General features: G+C 38.5%; 1 protein-coding gene across 3 annotated transcripts in view; it reads right to left on the bottom strand.

Annotated features, from left to right (window-relative positions):
- SLC9C2 (solute carrier family 9 member C2 (putative)) overlaps positions 1-24,705 on the bottom strand; it is an 85,914-nt gene that overhangs the window by 24,798 nt on the left and 36,411 nt on the right. For all 3 annotated transcript variants that reach the window (XM_040451664.1, XM_040451663.1, XM_040451665.1), the window contains 9 exons: positions 22,766-22,932; positions 22,044-22,154; positions 15,022-15,119; positions 13,811-13,930; positions 12,425-12,623; positions 11,521-11,709; positions 7,822-7,971; positions 2,795-2,846; positions 216-364 (listed from right to left, as the gene is read on the bottom strand). In XM_040451664.1, the coding sequence (XP_040307598.1) occupies positions 216-364; positions 2,795-2,846; positions 7,822-7,971; positions 11,521-11,709; positions 12,425-12,623; positions 13,811-13,930; positions 15,022-15,119; positions 22,044-22,154; positions 22,766-22,932 (1,235 nt within the window). The remainder of the gene's footprint in view (positions 1-215; positions 365-2,794; positions 2,847-7,821; positions 7,972-11,520; positions 11,710-12,424; positions 12,624-13,810; positions 13,931-15,021; positions 15,120-22,043; positions 22,155-22,765; positions 22,933-24,705) is intronic.

Below are 24,705 nucleotides of genomic sequence, written 5' to 3'. Positions count from 1 at the left end.
AAGTTGGTTTCTGTTACTTGCAACCAAATAGTTTTGACATGGTGTATACCAGGTAGCACTGGCACTAACTGCCACTGGCATTAACAAAGGCTCCAGGCAAATTACAGCTAACACCCGATTTAATCTCCCTCACTCCTTACATTCTGCTCAAGTAACAATGCAGCCTCGGGTGTTGGGCTCATGGAATCAAGCAACATGGATAATTGCTTTATTACCTTATTCATCACGATGCCCTCATGTTTATCAATAATGCCTCTTGACCAAAGGAAGGTGAGGTTTTTCAGAGCTTTAGCAATCACGTTCCGGATTGCCTGCCTAGTCTTCAAAGCAATGACAACATCACGACCCTCGTGCTCTATGAGTCCTGAAGCAAATAAAACCGTCAGTAAGCATATAATGCCATAACCACGATAATAACTAATATCTGTGTAATAGTTTGTAATTTCCAAAGTGCTTACACAATACCCTTTTATTCCTGCTTCATACAGAACATGCGAGGCCGGTAGGACTAGAGCTATTTTCATCTGCATTTTATGGATGAGAACATTGAAAACTGGCGTCCCCCACCAGCTAGGAGAGAATCACTCTCTCCTCTTTATTCCTATGGCATGTCTACATATCTCCATTATGGAACCTACTATAGTGTGGGATTTTGGTCCTTACTTATTTGATCCTTCACATCATATAACTTTTGTTGGGTGAACGCGTAAATGGCTTCATGAAAGGGACCCCTGGCTTCAGCTGGTGGAGATTTCTGAGATCAAATGGCATAGCTTTTCCTCTTTAATGAACACAGAAAGTCATGACCTGGACTGGAAGACATGGCGAAAACAGCGTCTCTTTCATCTTTGTCATCTTGACATTAAGCAAAATGCCTGACATCCGGGGCGCCTGAGTGGTTCAGTCAGTTAAGCATCGGATTTTGGCTCAAGTCATAACCTCACAGTCCGTGAGTTTGAGCCCTGTATCGGGCTCTGTGCTGACAGCTCAGAGCCTGGAGCCTGCTTTGGATTCTGTGTCTCCCTCTCTCTCTGCCCCTACCCCACTCTCTCTCCCTCTCTCTCTCTGCCCCTACCCCACTCTCTCTCCCTCTCTCTCTCTCTCAAAAATAAACATAAAAAAATTTTTTTTTAATGCCTGACATCTGGAAGGTACTCAAACTTTTTTTTTTAAGTTTATGTATATTTTTTTGAGAGAGAGAGAGAGAGAGAGAGAGAGCGCATGCATGAGTTGGGGAAGGGCAGAGAGGGTGGTAGACAGAGAATCCCAAGCTGGCTCTGCGCTGTCAGCATGGAATCTGACGCAGGGCTGGAACTCCCGAACGGTGAGATCATGACCTGAGCTGAAATTAAGAGTCAGACTCTCAATCCCCTGAGCCACCCAAGGTTGCTACTCAAACTTTTTTTTGAACGGCAATGAGCTGGCCGCTAAAATGAAGGATAGTGTGATCACGAACAGATTTCGGTGTCAGGTGCACCTGGGCTTGAGATCTAGCTCAGCACTTACCACCCACATGCCTTGAGCCACATTAAACTTTCTAAACCTCAGCTTTATTATCTATAAAGTGAAGACAGTAATAGTATTTGCCTCTTGGAATAATTACAAGGATTAAATGAGATAATGCACATAAAGCTGATAACACAGTTCCTGACATAATTAGCATTCAATAATCAGTTGCAGTAACCATGTGGGAACAGGCATTCCCTTTTACAGGACTGAATCAAGAAAACTTTGTAATATTCCATATGAATCTAAAGCATAATATGAGATAGCAGCTCCTACACCCCTAATCTTTAAAAGTACAGAAATAGGGGCACCTGGGTGGCTCAGTCGGTTAAGCATCCAAGTTTGGCTCAGGTCATGATCTCATGGTTCGTGGGTTTGAGCCCTGCATCGGGCTCTGTGTTGACAGAGCCTAGAGCCTGCTTCGGATTCTCTCTGCCCCTCCCCTGCTCACGCTCTGTCTATCTCTCAAAAATAAACATTAAAAAATAAGTAAATAAAAGCACAGAAATAAAAATCTATCTCTATATGTAAAGGCAACAATGGGTCCTGGGTTATCTGAGACAGTGCCGAAATATTCTGACCTATTGTCTCCAAATTCACAATGTCATTCATTAGGCCATGTTCTTCTAATTTTGATTTGGAAAGTATGATCCTCATAAATCCATTTGGCATCTTACAATGTGGCTATGAATACAAAGTGATTTTACTTCATCTCTTTTATAGTAACATCCGTTTATCAAGAACCTACTATATGCCAGGGCTCTCTCCCAGATACTTTGGCACACACTCACAGCCTGCCCCACAGCCTTATGAGGAGAGCAGACCCAAGAAGCTTTGTATAAAACCCTAGGGCTCCTGCTGTGTGCTTCAACTCAAGCAGAGAGACTAGAAATGTCAAGAGATTGTAGCCCCACATTCCTGAGTATGCTTGTAAGCAAAGTAAAACAAAACAAAGCACCCTTTGTCAAATGTAATCACCTTGTGTCTTTTTCTGACAGCCTTAAGGAATCTGCCATCTTAATCCACTCTCCACACCCTTCATTCTTTCCTCTACACTCCCATGGCCAGTACAAGACCTTCTCTAACTTTCTGCAATTATCTATTGATATTCTCATACCTTCCGCCTGGCTCTGCATTTTTGGCACACCTGGCCTACTGCCTGCATTCAGTAAATGCTCACTGGATGAATAAATGAGTAATCGAAGATGAGTATGAACTTGGCTTCCCGTGGCCAAATTATGGGATAATAGTGTGTGATTTCAGGAAATCAGATACTCCAACTACTTACCTAGTTCTTTGATGGCATCTCGTTTGTTGGTTTCCAAAATTTCATATAATTTCTGTAAGAAGTTAAGAACGACATTAATTTCTTATTATGCCAAGTGCATGTCTGCCTTTAAAATCTGAGAAGAAGAAACCCCACTTAGTTTGTGACTTGGGGAAGATGTTTAGCTCAAGTCTTCCCTCTGTGCCAAGTCTGCCGCTCTCCCCATGCTCCTCCTCATATTACAACAAATACAATGCAGTCAGTAGCTTACATAGCTACTGGACCTAGCATTTCGCAGAAAAGATTAGTGTGTTTAAATGTTTATTTATTTTTGAGAGAGAGAGAGAGACAGAGAGAGAGCGCAAGTGGGGAGAGGGCAGAGAGAGAGAGGGAGAGAGAGAGAATCCCAAGCAGGCTCAGCACTGGCAGCACAAAGTCTGACATGGGACTCAAACTCACAAACCAAGAGATCACGACCTGAGCGGAAATCAAGAGTCAGATGCTTAAGTGACTGAGCCACCCAGGTGCCCCAGGAAAGGTTGGCGTGTATTCCACTCTGCACCAAGGAGAATTCTCACAGATAGCGCTCCGGTTTGGGATAGCCAACTGAGCAGCTGTTTGGACAGCCTGTCTATCGGGAGCACAAGACCAAGTAGAATAATGAGAAACTATGGCTTTTGTTAGTTGATGTTTCCTACAGAGAACTCCTGACATACCTAGGAAATAGCTCTACTCCAAGGGTTAACCATGGTGAAGCTCTGTTCAATCATACAATAGGTCTTGGTCAAATGCCTGCCATGTCCCCGCTACTGCTCTTCGTGGAGCTTATTCTCCACCTTTAATCTTTCTGGAGCTTGCACTTGGCCACACAACAGCCCCGGGATCACACAACTAACAATTCCCCAGGATTGTCAGGCATAGATGACTGAAACTCTGTGCCCAAATAACATGTGGCATAGTGCTATTTACAGGGAACAGTAGCTAACACGGTGCTATTTACTGGCTTATTATAAAGTTTAAGTAGCTGAAGTTAAGTTTCATGGTTGTTGTTGTTGTTTTGGTTTAGAAAAATCACATGTAAGAAATCTCTCATTTTGAATATAAGAACGAGGTATACAATTTTTATTAAGTTGTTTCTTCTCACTTGAAAACATTGAATCAATATTGGGAAGGTGCCAAATTAATAGCTGGCACCCACAAACCATGGTCCCACCCTGCTTGCACAGGTGCACAACCCCCTTCAAACCAAACTGGCTCCATAGCAACTCTGTAAAAATGCCAGAGAATGACCTGCGCGAGACAGCATAGGAACCGACGCCTACCTACAAATAGAATATAATCACTTAAGGCTGGGCACATGTGACTCCTCTAAACGTGAGCTGTCACTGGTCAGTTTTTGAACCGCAACACTTTTAGAATACACACGAGTTTGATACCTAAATATCTCAAAAAATATTTAAATCTGTACTGAGGTCGCCTTTAAAAATTCCAAAGGAGAATTTGTTTCATCTCTTACACTTCGAGGCCACGGCCCCCAAATCTCTGCCTTCTCCCCAACTCCTCAAAACGCATTACCTCCCACCACCGGCAGCTGTTTTTCTTCTCCCCTATTCCTGTTTCTGAAATCTTTTCTCCTATGAAGAGCTCTATCTTCTTTCTATTATAGATCAATCTAGACTTTCCATAGTTCTTTTAATTGTCTTATCTAATATTCGAAGTAAATCAACAAGGTAGGATTCTATTGCACATTTGATCCAACGATCAATAATTCTTTGATAAATCTAGATAATTGTTCTCTAGCTTATCTATAAAGATGTCATGAAAGATGTTAGATGCCTTGCTAAAATTCAGCTATTCTAGAGTGTTCCCTGATTATAAAAGAAAATCTTAAATTCTGAAGATATTTAACAACCAATCTTTTTATGTATTTTAGAAATTAAAATTAAAATATTAAGGTAGGTATCTTCACAGCCTATTTTCCTCTCCTGAATTTCATTCAGAAAAAGCCTCTCTTTATTGGCTGAGGGCCTGAGGTAAATAACAGTCATCACAAAAAATTAGGCACAACAAGCAGAAGACGTAACCCCCAGGCCATCCCTGATTTTATGTACACACACAAATCATTAGATCTAGGTCCTCAGTAATTAGGATTTAAATTCATTGTCAGGTTACAAATCAAGAGTCTCACTTAGGCTGAGAAAATACTACCAAAAGTCACCAAACACTGGGCAGAGGAAAACAGAATGAAAGACAAGCACCAAGCATGACAAATATAAGAATGAACCTCAACGAAGGAGAACTACTACAGGAAACAACAGCAACAACAAAATTTAAATAAAGAGATTCAAGGGAATATCACATTTGTTTAAAAAAAATAAAGGAACTAGTTTCAATGAGAAGAAGCAATCACAGTACGTGGAGATAAGTAAGCGTTCAGTCAAGAAAAGAAAGAGAATGTAATAGATGGGCTGAATAGCAGAATACACATAGCTACAGACTAAATTCGGAACATGGAAAATCAAGCTGGGTGGGGGGTTCTCACTGCAAAGAGGAAAGAGTAGGAAGTTATGAGAAAACATGAAACAAGGACTAAATCCAGAAATTCAAAACTGTGTTTAAAAGTGTGCTGGGCGCCTGGGTGGCTCAGTCGGTTGAACGTCTGACTCTTGATTTCAGCTCAGGTCATGACCCCAGGGTTGTGGGATCGAGCCTGGTGTAGGGCTCCACGCTGAGGATGGAGCCTGCTTGAGATCTCCTTCTGCTCCTCTCCCTGCTCACACTCTCTCTTTCGAAAAAGAAAAAAAAAAAATTAATCTTTTAAATAAATTTTAAGGTTGCTGAAGGAGAAAATAGAAACAGGGGAGGGAACAATCAAAGAGGTGATGGAAGGAAGATGGCAATCTTCTAATTATGAAAACTCCACCAAGTGCTGTGTGGGATCACGTTTTTACATTTATTTTTATTTTTTTACTTTAAAAAAAATTTAACTGATCTCTACACCCAGCATGGGGCTCCAACTCACAACCCCGAGATCAAGAGTCACATGCTCTTCCGACTGAGCCAGCAGCCAGGCACCTCAATAACTTTTTTTTTAATTACATCTAGACACATTCTGGTGAAATTTCAGAACTCCAAGGAGAAAATCCCAGAAGCCTCTAAACGAAGAGAAAAAAGTCACCTACAAAAGCACAAGTAAAGTCAGACTTGTACCAGCAATGCTAAAGACGGATGGCGATATCTTCAAGAAAATAGCTTTGGAGTCCATAATTCTAAGAGCAAAATACAAAGATTTTTGCATACTGAAGCCCATACATCACCTATGGAAAAAATTACTTATGGGCATAATCTAGCATGATGAAAGGAAAGCAAAAAGGAGGCTCGCGTGGGACTCCAGAAAGAGTGGCTAAGGAATCCATAAGCAAAATAAAAGAGGAAGATAGTTAAAAAAATTTTTTTTAATTAACCATTTGACTGTTTCACTCAAAAGAGTATCTTTTAAGTAGTAGATGTTTAATGATATTGATCATATTTCCTTTGTTATGGGTTGAATCCAATGGTAGTTTCTACAGTGAATAATATTTATAAATAATTATAACAAAGTAAAGGTTGTTTTTTTGGTTTTCCATGTATAGAGTCATTTCTTGAAAAGAATGAAGACTTAATTATACTTACAGAATAGAATGTAAATGTTATAAACCTTTTCTCTGTAAAAATAATGGCTCCAAAAATTTAAGACAGGGAGAAAAACAAAAGGCTAAAGCAATGTCTTAATCTCCTTATACTTCACGGCAGAGAGTCAATAAAGTCTGTTTAGAGATAATGAATCAAGAGTTAAATACATGTGCATATTATTAAAATTATCGTGGCAAGCAGTAGAGGAATTAACACGAGAACGGTTAGTACAGGGCTGTCTCTGGGAAGTGGGGCGCAGGGAGGGATACTTGCATTTCTCACATTTTATTATTTTCAAGTTGTAAAATTATGCATGATGATTTTTTACCATCTTTTCTGTGTTCTCTCTTCTCTACACCCACACCTACACCCATGTACATACACACACACACACACACACACACACACACACACACATACATATTTCGATTCAAAGACCTTACCCTTCGGGCCATGCAGAGCCACTGAATACTCTTAAAGCAGAAAGTCACATATGAAACTTGAAATAGTCCTTTAGGAACATTACTCTACTGAATTGCAGAGGGGCCTGGGACAGACGGCCTGGCATGAGGGAACCTAGTTAGCAGGTGATTCACTACATCTTCAAGTTCCTAGTATGCTTACGTCCTCGTCTCCCACTTGGTACTTACGTCACACTGCCTGCAAATAAGGAAGGTCTTGAACAATTACATACGTACATACATACCACAACTCGGCCACTTCTCGGCACCAGCATTTCCAGCTTTCACTGTCAAATCTTTGTTCTCTTGCCCTCTCTCTTCCTCCCCACTTTAGACCTACCCTTTCTTTGAAGGCTCATTCGAGTTTTGATTCCTGCAGGAAGCCTTTTCCAACTTGCCCTACCTTTCAGAGAGGGTTACAAAGACAGACGGATCTCAAGTCTGTATTCAGAAAATAAAAACAAAGAGATAGATTGTCTTCTATGAAGATCATAAATGAGCTTGATAAAGATACCTGAAAGGTAAAGAGCAAAGACTGTTCTCTGTGGCACCTCAGCACCTCGGATAATGTAATAAACCATCGAATGGCCCTTTACTTGCTACAATTTATCCATTGGGTCAAACACTTATAGAAGTAGGAGCACCCCGGTGGCTCAGTCGGTTAAGCTTCTGCCTCTTGATTTTGGCTCAGGTCATGATCTCAAGGCTTGTGAGTTCGAGCCCTGCATTGGGCTCTACACTGTCAGTGTGGAGCCTGCTTGAGATTCTCTCTTTCCCTCTGCCCTCCTCAGCTCCCTCTCTCTCTCAAAAAATAAATAAGCTAAAAAAAAATGTAAATACATGCAGAAGTAGTGTTAAAAGACATGAATACACCCAAACGATTGTTTTCCCAAGTGACCAGGGCTTGTCTCTCACCTGATATATTGATTCTCGGCTGGAAATTTGTTTTATTAAAAATTTGGTATCCTCTTGACTTTTGACATAACCTTTTGTAATACTATACATCAAGTGGAGGCGCTTTTTGATCTGCACATCGACAATATTTATCAGTAGTGGTATTATTATCTGGAACAGTGAAGAGAAAAAAAAAAAAAAAAAGCCTGAACATTTGATAAGGAAAAGCACCCTCCACGGTAGGCATTCTCAAAGTGTCATCTGAGGGAGCAGTGGGCACTACCCAGAGTCTTGTCAGAAATGCAAATTCTCAGGCCTTCCTCTAGACCCTCTGAACCAGAAACTCTGGGGCTGGGCTCGGAAATCTGTCCTAACCAGTTCTCCAGGTGAGTCTACCTATGCGCACTCAAGTTTAAGAGCCACTCTTCAAAGGAATGAAAGGTCAATGCAATGCATACCTGGTGAGGGAAGTCCTCACCACTGCCTTTACCCCCCATTCTCCACACCCCCAGATTTCAGGAGACAAGCGGTCTCCTAACCTGCATGATAGTCACCGACTAAATCAATCATCCTCTGCCCCTTGGTTTCTTAACTTGCAAGATAAGGAACAGTAGGTATTAAAGATACTTCTCAGCTCTAAATTTCTCAAATCACAAGCTGAAACAAGAGAGTGTGGTGATTGAACAAAATGTGTTTTTTTGTTTTGTTTTGTTTTTAATGTTTATTTATTTTTGAGAGAGAGAGAGAGACAGAGCATGAGTTGGGGAGGGGCAGAGAGAGAGGGAGACACAGAATCCGAAGCAGGCTCCAGGCTCTAAGCTGTCAGCACAGAGCCTGACACAGGGCTCGAACTCACAAACTGTGAGATCGTGACCTGAGCCGAAGTCAGAGGCTTAACCGAGTGAGCCACCCAAGTGCCCTGAACAGAATGGGGTTTTAAATATAAACCTTCCTAGGCTCAAGGACCAGCTCTACTATTCACCAGCTCTGTGACCTTCAGCAAGTTACTTGCAACCTTGAGGACTCAGTCTCCTCATCTGTAAGATGAGGATAATAATACTTAAGTACCCAAAGTCCAACTGAGCTGCTCCTCAAAAACCAATGCAGTCAAGGGGCGCCTGGAGGGCTCAGTCCGTTGAGCGCACAACTTCGGCTCAGGTCATGATCTCGTGGTTCGTGAGCTCGAGCCCCACATCAGGTTCTGTGCTGAAAGCTCAGAGCCTGGAGCCTGCTTCAGGTTCTCTCTCTCTCCCTCTCTGTTCCTCCCCACTTGCACGCTCTCTCTCTCTCAAAAATAAACAAACTTAAAAAAATAAAAAAATAAAAGAATGCAGTCAATTACAGAGAGAGTCACATCAGACTGCAGGGCAGATGGTGAGGAACCAAGTAACAAAGGAGGAACATGAGAAGAAGAAAAGAACATCATAGCAAAGGAATTATAAGAGCAGAGAAAGAAGAGACTTTTAGCCACTCTGATAGTTGTGTAAGTTTGGGCAGAGGGAGAGATAGAAGAGGATTTTTACAAAGTTTCATTCTGTGATGCACTAATCCCCCCATGAGCTGTTCCTAAGAGGATTTAAAGTAAAAATCTCCATCATTCTTCCAAGCCTTCCAATACAGGTTTCTTTTGAAAGCCACATTGTGCTGAGGACTGGCTATTAGAGCACCTGACTTTATATAGTGGTAACACCTACTTCACGGAGTTATTGCAATCATTTAATTAGATCACGTACGTACAGTTCTTTGCACACTTCCTGGAACATAGTAAGTGCTCAAGAGAAAAAGTTGATCCTGATTATATTAATTCCTTAAATATACTTCATTGAGATTTGTCAAGTGTGCTGGACAGAAGCAGCAACTGGTTCATACTCTGAATAGATTTGACTTGTACGATAACACATCTTTAAATCTTTACTTCCCTCAGAGAGACATTTCCACAAAGTATTACTTCCACGGTGATTGTTTTACCTTCATCTGCGTACAGTCACTGTATAAAAATGGATGACACAAGGAAACCTCTCCCTTCCATTAAAAAAATATTTTTTAACATTTATTTTATTTTTGAGAGAGCGAGACAGAGTGTGAACAGGGGAGGGACGGAGAGAGAGGGAGACACAGAATCTGAAGCAGGCTCCAGGCTCTGAGCTGTCAGCAGAGCCCAACGCAGGCCCTGAACTCAGGAACCATGAGATCATAACCTAAGTTGAAGTTGGACGCTTAACTGACTGAACCATACCCAGCCGCCCCTCTCCCTTCCATTTTAAGACTTAGCCTCATGCTACATATCCTGATTTCTAGAATAGTCTGTGTTCCAGTGGGGTTATACCTTAGGTGGGCACTTGGCTCTAAACTCAGTCATAGAGCAAAAATCGTGAATAATCAAAATTACCACTTAAAGCAGCTTTTGTATATACAACTCTGTGTAACAACTCTTATGAATGCCGAGGCTTGGTAACACTGACACAGAATCAAGGAAGGAATAGAAAATAAAGTCTACAAGTGCAAGTCTGAGCATTCAAACAATTCTGTCTTTAAGAGGACTACTAAATTTCTTGGAGAATGGGAACTACATGGAGGAGATTAATGAATGCCTTTTGTCACCAGGGTTTACAGCAGGTTTTGAAAAAAATATTAATCTTTTATAACTTCAGTACATACCAGTAAACTCACTTGACAGGATAAGAATTCAACCACTCAAAAAAAAAAAAAAAAAAAAAAAAAAAAAACAAAACAAAAACAGTGGCAAGCAAAACCATCTAAAGTTCCCAAGTTAAGGGGTGCCTGGGTAGCTCAGTCGGTTAAGCGTCCAACTCTTGATTTCCGCTCAGGTCATGAGTTCATGGTTTGTGGGATCGAGCCCTATGCCCGGCTCTATGCTCAAAGTGCAGAGCCTACTTGGGATTCTCTCTCTCCCCCTCTCTCTCTCTGCTCCTCCCCTGTTCTCTCTTTCTCAAAATTAATTAATTAATTTAAAAAATAAAAAGGTAAAGCTCCCAAGTTAAAAGCTGTATAAGACAACTCCATTGGAAAGAAACATGGGAGGTTTAGGAGCTGAGACTGGAAATCTGAAAATCTACCTTCAGAATCAAAACCAGAAGCATAGAAAGAAGGACAAATATCTGTTGCAGAGATTGAAGGTCACAGTAAAATCAAATTCCATAGGCGGTATGCTATATAGACATGGGCTGCAGAGAAAATAACTTTCGTGCTTCTTTACAGTTAGGGATCTATGAGCACATTTTACTAAAGCTTGGAGGATTTGTTTCTGGGTCACCCTGCTTTAAGTGGCACCACCATTTTCATTCATTCACTCAACAAATATCTATTAAGAACTCACTACATGCTAGGTACCATTCTAGAACCGGACGTTACATCAGTGACCAAAATGAAGATCCCTACCTTGTGGAGAGTACACACAACATACAGTACAAAGGTAATGAGTGCTATGAGGAAAAGCTAAACCTTAAGCAGGTACAAGAGCATCAGAAACATGGGGTGGAGAGCTGGCTGGGGTGGGGAGGCAGGATGCCATTTTACACAGACTGGTCAGGGGAGCCTCTGTGAGAAGATGAGAGAGTGAACCATACAGACACCTGTAGAGACAGCATTCCAAGTAAAGAGAGCTCCTTCTCTGTTTCCTTCAAGATAACGAGGTTTGTTAACACATCTAACAAACAGTGTAGGACAAAAACCCCAATATTTAGAAATGTGACATTTTACCTTGATGAGAGGAATAAACCTAAGTATTCTGAAATATCCTAGTATTACTGTAACCTGAATAAGAACAAAATTGTCTTGTCTCAATTTGACAAAGTATATACAAAAGATATCAATGATTCCAAGGAGCATGATAAAAAAGTCCAAAGTATTCCAATATTCACGAAAATATTTCCTTTTCAAAATTATTATCTATTTGGAAAACAAAGAGAATGTATGTTATTTCATAGCACCTATACAGTGATGTATACAGTGATGGATCTTTGACATTGACAGTTAAATCCTCAACTACAAGTGAGTTACATTCCAAAAGTTGAGTTTTAAGTTATTCATTTAGAATTTCAGAAAAATTATTTTTAATCTCCAAAATCAGAAATTATAATTTGATTCAAAATATAATCTATAATGAAGTTGAAGTGCCAAAAACAAGCAGTTAAAAATAGCAGTAAACAGGGGCGCCTGGGTGGCGCAGTCAGTTAAGCGTCCGACTTCAGCCAGGTCACGATCTCGCGGTCCGTGAGTTCGAGCCCCGCGTCGGGCTCTGGGCTGGTGGCTCGGAGCCTGGAGCCTGTTTCTGATTCTGTGTCTCCCTCTCTCTCTGCCCCTCCCCCGTTCATGCTCTGTCTCTCTCTGTCCCAAAAATAAATAAAAACGTTGAAAAAAAAATTAAAAAAAAATAGCAGTAAACAGAGTTTTTGCAATACTATTAATAATAAAGTATGAAAACACTGGTGCTGACAAATGATCTTTGAAGCATTTATCCTAAAAAATGGTTCTCATCTTATGACAAGGACCTAGCAAACCAAGTTGGGTTTATCCCCTTATTTATTTTTTGCATATGACAAAAATAGATTAAAAATATCTGAATTATTCTTTTTATTGGATACATTTCTATTTTAAACAGTACCTTCAGTGCTGATTGAAATATATATAAAAATACAAAATAGTAGTTTATTGACATAAGTGCTGACACATTTAACTCTCTTGCCATTGGCCATAGATGCACTATCATCGGATAAATGTATATTAATGTTATAACATGTCCTGCATATTCAAATTCTTCTGAAAATACAATGTGATATACAAAAAGCAGAAATTTATTATTTCTGAAAAAAAGAGATCAAATACAATGTTAGATCACTTTAAAAATATAACGATTAAGATCTGAAGTTCAACATTTGTTTTAACAAATCATTAACATTAACTTGAAGAAGAGTACACAAACATAAAATAAATAAGCAAAAACCTAAAGAATACTTTCTATACACAATAATCATAATAGAAAAAGATAAAAAATATAGTTCTTACTAATTTATATCAGGATGGGGAGCATTTTTAAAAATCAAAGATAATAGTACATAGGAAACAAGGCAAAGATTCAGACATCAAAAGCAAGAAACAAATAAATTTAGAGAAAAACATCAGCATCATTTAAAATAAGAACAGGAAAAAATATTTTATTCAGTAATTATAATGTCGTTTTGTTTTTTTCTTTTCAATCCATCGTAAGTAGAGCCCAACAAAAATAGGTTACCTGGATATATGTCAAGACCTTAGGATTTTAATTTCTTATATTTCTCTTCAAACTTAATGGAAAAAAAATTTTTTAATCATCAGAATTTGTTATGAAATGTATGTCAATGCCCACTTAAAATTTAGTAGCATTAATATTTCTGGCATTTCTCATGTTGACATCTTTTGTTAGCAGAAAAACCTGCCTTCCTGCTCTAAAAAGTATGTAAGTTCACAACTTATATACTAAAGGGAAAACTTTACACAAGTTCAGTGAAATCTGTATCTTGTGATAGTTTGGTTACAGCTATTGTTGGTAAATTGGTTACAGCTATTATTAAGGCCATGTTGTGTTTTTCCTAGTAATGGACATCAACAGAGCCACCTCTTAGCACAGATGAAATTGAGAGGAAGTTACAGACCATGAGTTTGTTCTTTCTCTCCCCTGATCACTGTTATACCCAGAAGAATACCAGAAGGATGTGAAAGCAGTCCAGTTTGTAATATGACCTTTAGACATGGCAGTTAACCCTTAAAGAGTCCAAATGTGACCATTCTTTTATTCTTCTCCCTACCTACTCTCTAATAGAGATATCAGCAAAGTTGCCAAAACAGAGTGGGGAAAGAGAAGCAAGAACTCTGCTCCATCACCACTCAATCAATAAGAGTTGACCATACTATTAGTTGATTTTTCTTAATAAGGAAAATCAATGTAATCAATGCTGACAATGTAGAAAAGGTTATATTTTTGTCTATTGCTATTACGGTTTATAATACTTACTCATATAGAATAAGAAGTGCCTTATCTTTATGATATTCCAAAAAAGTTAACATGTTTTTAAACTTCATAAGCCAACTTCTAGCTCTTATGTAAGTTGAAACATCGTAAATACTCATGAATCTAACAGAGAAAAATATACACATATGTTATAATAAAAGTCAAGTGCTGGAGGTACCTGGGTGGCTCAGTTGGTTAAGCACCCAACTGTTGATTTTGGCTCAGGTCATGATCTCATGGTTTGTGAGTTCGAGCCCCATGTGGGGCTCTGGGCTGGCAGTGTAGAACCTGCTTGGGATTCTCTGTCTCCCTCTCTCTCTGCCCCTCCCCTGCTTGTGCTCTCCCTCTCTCTCAAAATAAATAAATAAACTTAAAAATATTTTTTAAATGCACCATCCTGAGCCTCTGTATCCATCCACCTACCCACTCATGGTCACGGTACAGGAAACTCTTCCTGCCTCTGTTCATTGAACCATGCTTGGCTTGAGGTAGCACGTAATTAAAGCTTCTCCAGACCAATTTTTTGGGGTCCAGAATCAAGCCCTCCTTTGTCATGCCTTGCCTAACCCAAGCCTCCCCAAGGCCCTGAAGGCTCTACCCTTTCCAAACTTTAGGAACTGATGTTACATCTCCTAGATAGGTTACCAGACTCCTGAAATGTTAACTATCACCCAGACAGAATTTCCTATCGTTGTTGCCCCCACAAGCTTTGTCTTAGATCATCCAGTAGCTAATTTGTACCAGGACTGTGACCAGATATTGACATATCTCTCAACACCTGAGTTTTTCCCACTAGATTTAACTCCATCAGTGGGGTCAGTTCCTTCAAGACTTGCTCCACCTGAGGAAGCAGCCTAATGACAGGCTCCAGGCTTCCCTACCTACCCTACCCAGTAACTTAGCAAATATGATAGAAAGATGGGATAATCATAACAGTATCTGAAACTACATAAGTTCCATTTATGGCTCCCCTAGTCTCTTATCTAATTACACTTCTTCCAGAATCTCCTAATGTCACCAAAGTTATTAACCTTCAGGGGAAAAAAAGGTAAACAAGTAAAATAAGGGGATGGATAGATAGATGGATGGACAGATAGATGAGCATAGGTGAGATAAATTGATCAACCTGGACATTTAACTCTCAGCTTTTAAATTTTATTTATCCATATACCCATTTGATTTTGGAAATAACAATTTAAGAAATTTATACTTACTTTCCTTGGATGGGGCAATAGCTTTTGGTTGCACCGATTAATATCCGGGCTGCCTCTACACTGAGGGTTCCATCATTACACTGTTTTTCAAAGCTACTCTAAACATACAATTTTAAATAAATATTACAAAGGACCAAAACATAAATGTAATATACTCTACTTGACCTTTACATAGCCCTCACTATTATTATTACATTCATTATAGAAAAATATACTTTTACCAAAAATCTCCTGTAGCAGGAAATAAATTCCATTCAATTTAAATATTTACTAAATATTCATTTTTTGCAAAGTAATATCCTGGATGTAATAAAAGATACAAAGTTTCCTAGCTTCAGAAACTCAAAATCTACACAACTCAAAGAGTTTTCCTCAGTAATATAAATAGTATCACAGTGTCATCTTTCTACAGCAGGATAGTACAAAGTATTAATTCAAAGGTTAACTAATCATCTCAACCTCTTAAGGAACTACCAGGAGAGAAAAGTGAATTGTGTTCTTTTTCCCCCCTTTTTGCCAGGTTTATTGCAATATAATTGACACATATTGTATAAGTTTAAGGTGCACAATGTAATGATTTGACACATGCATACATATTGCAGAAAATGGTTACCACAATAAGATTAGTTAACACATCCATCCCTCACATAATTACAACTTGTGTGTGTGTGACTGTGTGTGATGTAAGATCCACTCTCTTAGCAACTTTCAAGTATGTAATACAGAATTGTATAGTCACCATCCTGTATATTAGAGCCCCAAAACTTATTCATCTTATAACTGAAAGTGTGTACATTTTAACACCTCTTTCATTTCCCCCACCTTCCAGCCCTGGAAACCACCATTTCACTCTGTTTCTAGGAGTTTGGCTTTTTTTTTTTTTTTTTTCAGATTCCACACACAAGTGAAATCATATACTATTTGTCTTTCTCTGTCTATTTTACATAGCATAATGCCTTCAAGGTCCATTCATATATTCACAAATGGCAGGATTTCCTTCTGTTCTATGATTGAATAATATTCCATTAGATATAGATAAATAGATAATAGATAGATAAACATTCTCTTTATTCATCCATCAATGGACACTTAGGTTGTTTTCATGTCTTGGCTATTGTAAATAATGCTGAAAGAAACATGAGAGCCCAGAGAGCTCTTTGAGATCCTATTATCATTTCCTTCTGACATATACCCTGAGTGAGGTTGCTGGAATATACAGGAGTTATGAATGGCTAAAATCAAAACTACAGTGAGGTTGCTTATCTTAAAAACAAAACAAAACAAAACAAAACAAAAAAACAACTCTCAGTTTCATTGATTTTTTTCTGTTGTCTTTCTTGTCCTATTTCATTTATTTCTGCTTAAATATCTATTATTTCCTTCTTCCTACTAACTTTATGAAAATGGACCCAAAGAACAAATTCTTCTTTTCCTGATGTGTAAAGTTAGGTTATTTGAGATCTTTCTTTTTTCTTAATGTAGGCATCTATCACTATAAATTTCCCTCTTAGAGCTGCTTTTGCTGCATCCTATAAGGTTTGCTATGTTGTGTTTTCATTTTCATTTGTCTCAAGATATTTTCTGATTTCCCTTTTTATTTCTTCTTTGACCCACTGGTTTTTCAGGAATGTGTTATCTAATTTCCATATTTTTGTGAATTTTTCAGTTTTCTTCCTGTTATTGATTTCTAGTTTTATACAATTTATACTATTTTATACCATTGATTTCTAGTTTTATACCAACTTTATAATGATATAAAGGAAATATTCTTGACATAATTTCAATCTTCTTAGATTTGGTAAGGCTTGCTTTGTGACCCAACATATGATCTATCCTGGAGAAATTTCCCAAACAAATTTGAGCATGGAAACTTTTTGTTGTTGTTGTTATGCAGTTCCTATCAACATTCTGTGGATCAGAGCAAATGTTTTTTGGAACTCACTTAGGAAAATGCTGTAGGACCTGATGAGCCATTGTTGGGTTTTAAGCAGGAAGGTGGTATAGTCCTATTTGTCTTTTGGATAAATCCCTGTGATTTGACCGCAGAAAAATTGGAGGTAGAGAGATCAGTTGAAGCTTATTATTCAGGAAAGAGGTTATAATTTCCTAAATTAATAGACACAATAATGGAAAGGGGCATATTTGACAAATATTTAGAAGGTAAGAATGATAGAGCTTGGAGAGGGAGAGAGAAAGAGGACTGACCTGAGTGATCACATAAGGTAATGAGCCCGTTCACTGAGACTAGGAATACAAGAGCCTGTTTGAGATGAGTTCAGTGTGGATTTAGGTGCCAGCGATATGTCTAAGAAATGTCTAGCCACAGTTGAACTTATGAATATAAAGAGATGGTGGTGAGAGTTTGGGAAGGAAGAATATAGATTTGAGGAACATCTGTGGATAGCATTGAAATGAGCGTAGCTAAGAAAAAAGAAGGAGAGATTATAAGGGAAGAATGATGGACAGAGTTAACTGTTCTGAGGAAAACATTAAACATTAATCATGCTCTGAGGAAAACATTAAGAGATAAAAAGAAAGAGAGGAGCTCATGAAAGAGACCAAAAAGGAAAGGGGTCACAAAAACAGGGAGGAATGCCACTAGAGGGCACTCTCAGGAAAGCCATTAAAGGACAACATGGAGTGGGCTACTACATGGGATTGTCGGCTTAAAAAAGTAAATGTGGTAGGTCATCATAGAAACAGCCCCAATGTATCCATGCCTTCCTGTGTCCATGCCCCTTTGCAACTGACGCTACTGTTTCTCCTAAGAGATGGAGTCCACTTCTTCACTCATTGACTCTGGCTAGCTTTGTGATTTGCTTTAACTAATAGAATGGGAGTAAAAATGATGATATTCAAGTTCCAAAACACAGGATTTAGAGGCCTTGCAGCTTCTCCGCTCACCCTGTTGGAACCCAGAGACCACCATGCTGTGAAGAAGCCCAGTCCACTCTACTGCAAGATAGAAGGCCATATGGAAGACCACCAAAGTGCTCTGAAAGGCAACCAGCATCAACTGCCAAATTGGTGAATGAGGACATTCACAACCCCACTGAACTATGAGATGACCACAGACACATGAGTGCTCTCAGCCAAGATCAATGACAGAATCATCCAGATTGCCAACCCACAGAACTGTGAGAAATAATAAATCATTGTTTTAAGCCAGTAAGTTTAGGGGCATTTTGATATACAGCAAAGGCTAGCCAAAACAACAGCCAGTACCAGTTATTCAAAGCCTCCATAACAAAGGCTAAAACATTAGCTTTAGGACTTGGGGGTGAGTAGAGTGAGAGAACAGTACAAAAACTGGTATTGGAGGTGGGAGGGAGGAAGCTGTGCTACAAAGAGGCACCACAATGGGCAATACTGTCACCTGAGGACACTGGGAAGGTGGAAAATGTGCCCAAATAACTAATGAATCTGGCTGCTAAGAACATTTCTAGACTTCTAACATTCTAGAAATATTAAAACTATCAACTTTTAAATTTTTTTAATTTTTTTTTTTTTTGAGAGAAAGAGAGAGAGAGAGAGTATGAGCAGAGGAGAGGGGCAGAGGAAGAGAGAAAGAATCTTAAGCTGGCTCGACCCTCAGTGCAGAGCCTGACGCAGGGCTCAATCCCACAACCCTGGGATCATGACCTGAGCCCAAATCAAGAGTCAGACATTCAATGCACCGAGCTAACCCAGGCACCCCTAAAACTATCAACTTTTAAAGCTACTTATGATAAAGTATGGGAAGAGCTAGGGAAACCAAAGAGAAACAATTCAATCTGCAGCAGAAATTAGCAAAAAGACTCCACGATTTGCCAGGTTGAAAACTAAATTTGTTTCTCATTGCAGTCTTTTCAGCTGGCAAAAGATCTAAAAGTAAAGATCAAATCTAGTGTGCTGACAGTAAAATATGGCCTCAGGTTCCAGATCCAATCAAGATCAAAGACTCTTTGTTAAGACCACTGAAAGACTAACAGTTGGTACTCAGTCTATCTTCTCAAGCAGACCAAAGGCTTTCTCCGACTCTTATGACATATGGCCTATCTGAAAAGGAATTGTGGAGTGGAGTGGACTATAATCAGATTGATTGAAAATACACAAGTTTTTTTTTTTTTTTCAACGTTTATTTATTTTTGGAACAGAGAGAGACAGAGCATGAACGGGGGAGGGGCAGAGAGAGAGGGAGACACAGAATCGGAAACAGGCTCCAGTCTCCGAGCCATCAGCCCAGAGCCTGACGCGGGGCTCGAACTCACGGACCGCAAGATCGTGACCTGGCTGAAGTCGGACGCTTAACCGACTGCGCCACCCAGGCGCCCCGAAAATACACAAGTTTTTAAGTAAATTGTACCAGGTTGGACGAAAAGAGACAGAAACTATTCTAAATGAATAGAAACCTCCCAAGTTTCTACTGATAGAAATCAGACTGAGAAGGCCAGTCAGTTACAAACATAGATTATTTTCTATGGAAATGTAAAGAATGAGGTGCACTGGTTCCTATGCCCAGTGGGATTTCATAATTGCCATGGACCAGTGATTAATCAGTACTTCCTGTTCTTCCCCTTCTTGAACAGAAGTGTCTGTTGATCAGCACTAAATGGAGAGGGGGTGGGGGACAGATAACGTGTTTCTTAGTTCATAGGTCTCTAGATCAAGAGGAATAATACTTAAGGAGATACAACTAAGGAACCTCAGCATACTAGACCAAATGCAGATCATGAGATACTAGACTTTGAATCTAATGCCATAATAAGATGAAGCTTGGTGTAGGGGGTGCAGGGGGGTGTGTCTTAGAAAAGGATGAGTGTATTTTGTTTATAGGAGGCATATGAATATTTGTGGCCAGTGAGCACAGTGTAGTACATTAAATATGGTTATACCCTAATTTTTTTTTCCTTTTCTCCTTTTCTTCTTTTTCTTACAATTATATGAGAAGATGGATGTTAGCTAAACCCATCGTGGTAATCTTTTCACAATATATGTAAATCAAACCATCACAACTGTATGCATTAAACTTATACAGCAATGTATGCCAATTATTACTCAATAAAACCTGGTTGGGGGAAGCATCCAAGAAAAAACAAACAAAAATATGGTCACAATTCTTTGCATCTCCTACCATTGAGAGTTTGAGTCTATTGCCCCCACCCTTTTAAATTAACATTTATTTACAAGTCTGGTAGTAGGGTACTGACTCTTGGCTGTGTGCCTCAGTTTACTTTTATGCAGCCTCTCATTCTTCAGCTCACATGATAATCTCAGGGCAGTATTCAAAGTAGAAGGTGGAAGCTGTAAATCTTCTCAAAGCCTAGGCTCCAGAGCATTCCCAAAGTCACTTCTGACATACTTTTGGTCAAAACAGGTCACAAGAACAGCTCAAATTCAATGAGGTGGGGGGGGGGGGGAGAGGAGGGATATAGGCACCACCTCTTAATAGGAGGCTCTATCAAAAATTTATGACCATACTCTACTGCTCCTGATAAGAAATTTTCAAACTCTGGGAGTATTTTAAATTAAGTTCAGAAATGTTTAAAAGAAGAAAAAAAGAATTGTTTAAAAGAAGGAAAATATGGTATTAATTTTTTTTTGCATTAAGGAGAAGTATGTTCTTCAACAGAAAAAAATAAGAGAAGGAATTTATAGATTAAAAGAGACTTAAAGGACTCATCCATTAATTACAATGTGGGAACTGTACTGCAATTCAATTTAAAAATGTGAACTGTGAAAATATACATTGATCATATTAATGAGAGTTGGAAATTTGATCACTGACTCAATGTTTGATGTTATTATTAATTTCTAGGTATAATACTAATATTTTGCTATGTTTTTTAAAAGACTTGAAAACTTAGAGATATGCAATTGAAATATTTACAGATGAAATAATATAATATCTGGGATTTGTTTCAAAATGATACGGAAGGTGGGGAAGTGAATGAGATTGCAGGTGGGGCAAGGTTTGTCATGTTGGTTTTTAAGGCTGGGCCATGGGTACATAAGGATTCATTACACTATTATATCTACTTCTGTATATGTTAGAAATTAGAAATTCTTCATAATAATAAGTTTTAAAATACAAGTAAGAAAGATAGACTTGGCTTAACAAATATATGTATATGTTTTTGTGTGCTTGCAATAGTGAATAAAATGTGTCTTATTAGAATATAACCCCAATTTAAAATGTGCAATTTGATAAGTTGATTTAAACTTGATTTTACCTAGTAATCTTCCTTATTTTAAATATAAATAATACATAACACAATAATATATAAATTTAAAAATATAATCTTCCTTATATTAAACCATTGAAAACTTAAATCTTAAATATTTCAAGAGAATTTTTGGCTCACTAGATGTATTTTAATTTATTAAATTTATAAGAGTTAAATAAGCACTTAAGAGAACTTTATATAAAAGAAACTCAAATACATTAAGTTTATAAGAGCAGTTTTAAATATTTGAAGATATTTAGTTAAATAGGTATGTAAATAGCACCAAACATTGTTCAAAGTCCCCTCAAAAGTGAACAGTCAAAAATTACAAGACGTAGAACAGGATAATAAAATTTGTGACTTGAACTTAAAGCCTAAGACATTTATTGTTATTTTTAACTTCTATAAATCAAACAAATTTTAACAACTAATATGCTATCCAAACTGAAAAAATAGGGGCACATGGGTGGCTCAGTCAGTTAAGCATCTGACTTCTGCTTAGGGCATGACCTCACAGTTCGTGAGTTCGAGCCTCACATTGGGCTCTGTGCTGACAGCTCAGAGCCTGGAGCCTGCCCCGGATTCTGTGTCTCCCTCTTTCTCTCCTCCTCCCCCACTCATGCTTTGTCTCTCTCTGTCTGTCAAAAATGAACAAATGTTTAAAAAAATTTTTTTAACTGAAAAAATATTTTTTCTAGTCACCTGAAAGCCCTGAAAGAGGCATTCTAGTCACCTGAAAGAGGTAAGAATTGAAAGTATTGCAAGAATTAAAAATAAATAAATAAATAAAAAGCGGATTATGTGAACTGTACCAACCATTTGTATTATAGCTACATGCAATCTGGCTTCTTCTATTAAAACTTCTTCTGTTGGGGACTCCTCCGTTTCACTACCACGAGAAACGTGGGAAAACTGAACAGTATCAGACTAAGTTTAAAAACATAAAGAGATAAAGTTAAAAAGAGCTAAAATAAGTAGCTAAAACAAGCACTTCACTTAACCAAGATTCTAATAACTTAAATCAGAATGGTTAAAAGAAGGGCTAGCATAACTGGGTATGCTCTCCACATGAGAAATGTTGCTTTTAATTGTGTGCTTTAAAAGTTGTAAATTCGGAGAGATTTGTACGTCAGATTCTCCCCCAAACCTGTCTTTGCTCGATTGCTCTCTGAAGCAACCTGTGTTTCCTGCTTTTTATAGTAATGTGAGGGCAGGTGGCTCAGCTCCTCAAGTGGTCAGAAACATCAGCTTGGCAGAGGCCATGCACAGTTAGTCAACCAGGCATGTAAAAACACCAATTCTCCAATGTTGGCAAACAAAGCTAAATTACCAAGACCTTCTCTTTACAGAGAATTCAAAGAAGTCTTTTCACCCAGATAGCAAAGCTAGTAAATATACCCCCGACTCCTCAGTTTTCTGACATTCCATTAGCAGAATAGAGGTTTTTTTAAAATAACAAACTAAAGCAAGAAAGGCAGACCCAGGAGAGAAAGGAGGACTTTTTTTTTTTTTTTTTTTTTTGCCAGGTATCAACTCACAGGAATGGTGTATTCAATCTTTGTTTTTTCTTCTACTAAGGTCCAATTAACATTTGTCAAAATTTTTTCTGTTTTAAATAGCGTTATTGTGTTCTGTATTATCTCCTGAATGTGCTTAATGGCATTCTGCATGGCCATTTGCCGTGGGAGGGAAATAGCACACAAACCTGTGACAAAGAAAAGCAAGGATCTTAATAGAATACAGCAAAGACTCCAAGAGGCAAAATCCTGCAAGATGTAGTGAAATCTCGTTGGTGCAGTCAATCACTCGCATAGCCAAACCAGAGTGCTCAAAGAAAAGCAAGGACCACATTTGGTCCAAAATTTTCCAAAAAATTACCCAACTCTGTTTCTCCTGGTTGTATAACTCAACTTTATCTGACTCAATTGCTAAGGAATGCTTTCTTCATTTCCTTTCATTCCCTTTATCTAGAGACATGACTTGCTACTTCAAGGCACCCCATCAGTATTTCTCGAAGTATAGAAAACTACTTGTGTCTTCTACAGAGGAAGGCTGCCTATTAAACTATGCAAATTCCCAGGATCCAACCTATACCTAGAGAATCAATTGGAAATTGCATTTTAACAATTCTCCAACTGATTCTTCTATAAAATTTTAAAAATTTAAAATATTGAGGTCACTGCAACAGAGATCCCTCAAATTTAATATGTATCTGTTTCCTGGCCAGCAGCAAATCCACATGTCTCAAAACTTGTAGCCATTTGTATTTTCTTGAGGTATGGATTTGAAGTTACAGCTATGAGGCTCACTCACTGAAAAGAAGAATTTAATTAGTGAATGAGCTTAACCTGCTCACTTGGAATCCCATCTCAATAAAACTGTTCTCTTTTTGTAACTGCATGTGGAATGTTCCATAAAGAGTCCAAATGAGTTCCAAACGTTTAGTTAACTTTACTGCATTCTTTATGGGACACTGTATGTAATGACAGTATTTGAAATTTCTGGGATCCCAAAGGTCTGGAGGCATATCCCTCTTGGTTCACTATGGTCCAGAGCAGAGACACATTTGACTGTAGGCTTAAGTTAGAAGTTGTCAGCTTTGGATTCAAAGCTGTATGGCTGAGACCATACAGGAAGAAAATTTTTTTCATTTGCCTAACTACATCCTCCCCATATGATGGAGAAACAAATACTTTCCAGTTGCTCTGGGGAAACATGAGTATATGTGGACCACTTGGTGGCACCAATACATTTGAATAAATTCTCTGTGTTTAAGATGATCCTGGAAGAGTGTGAGGAGAGAATCTGTTAAAGCCTTTGACTAGACAGAAGTAGTTAGTTTGAAACTCTTACTGATAAAACTTGAACTCTGTTAGGTGTTACTCTGTTAGGTGTTAAATGTGTGCCACGTAGTATTTCTAGAAAGGATGAACATAGATTCTACAAGGAGAAAGTATTTACCATATACTTTTGTTTTATAATGAAAATTCCGAGGTTTAACTACTACAATAAAAAATTTTGTGGGGCACCTGGGAGGCTCGTTAAGTTGGTTAAGCACCTGACTCTTGATTTCAGCTCAGGTCATGATCCCATGGTTGTGAGATCAAACCCTGTGTTGGGCTCTGCACGGAGCGTGGAGCCTGCTTGACATTCTCTCTCTCCCTTTCTCTCTGCCCCTACCCCTCTCCTGCTTGCACATGTGCATGCTCTCTCTCTGTCTCTCTCTCTCAAAATAAATAAATAAACTTTTAAAAAGTTATAAGGGAAGAAAAAGAGGAGAAAAAAATATTACCATGATAGTAAAACCCCTTGTTGATCTTGCCTTTGAGTATCAGAGTAGGAGGAATCACAAGAAAAGAAGCATGGGAGAAATCCAGATGTGATATCCTAAGCAAAGAGAATGGAGTGGGTCTAGATCCCTGAGAGTCAAAAATAAATTGTTGAGAAGGGAGGTGTGAGAAAGCCTTCAAAGATCAAA

Source organism: Herpailurus yagouaroundi, unplaced genomic scaffold, assembly GCF_014898765.1.
Source record: "Herpailurus yagouaroundi ecotype Mexico unplaced genomic scaffold, PumYag 205, whole genome shotgun sequence".
Lineage (NCBI taxonomy): Eukaryota > Metazoa > Chordata > Mammalia > Carnivora > Felidae > Herpailurus > Herpailurus yagouaroundi.
The sequence above is the reverse complement of the archived record's forward strand: the minus strand, read 5'-3'. Positions and strand labels throughout refer to the sequence as shown.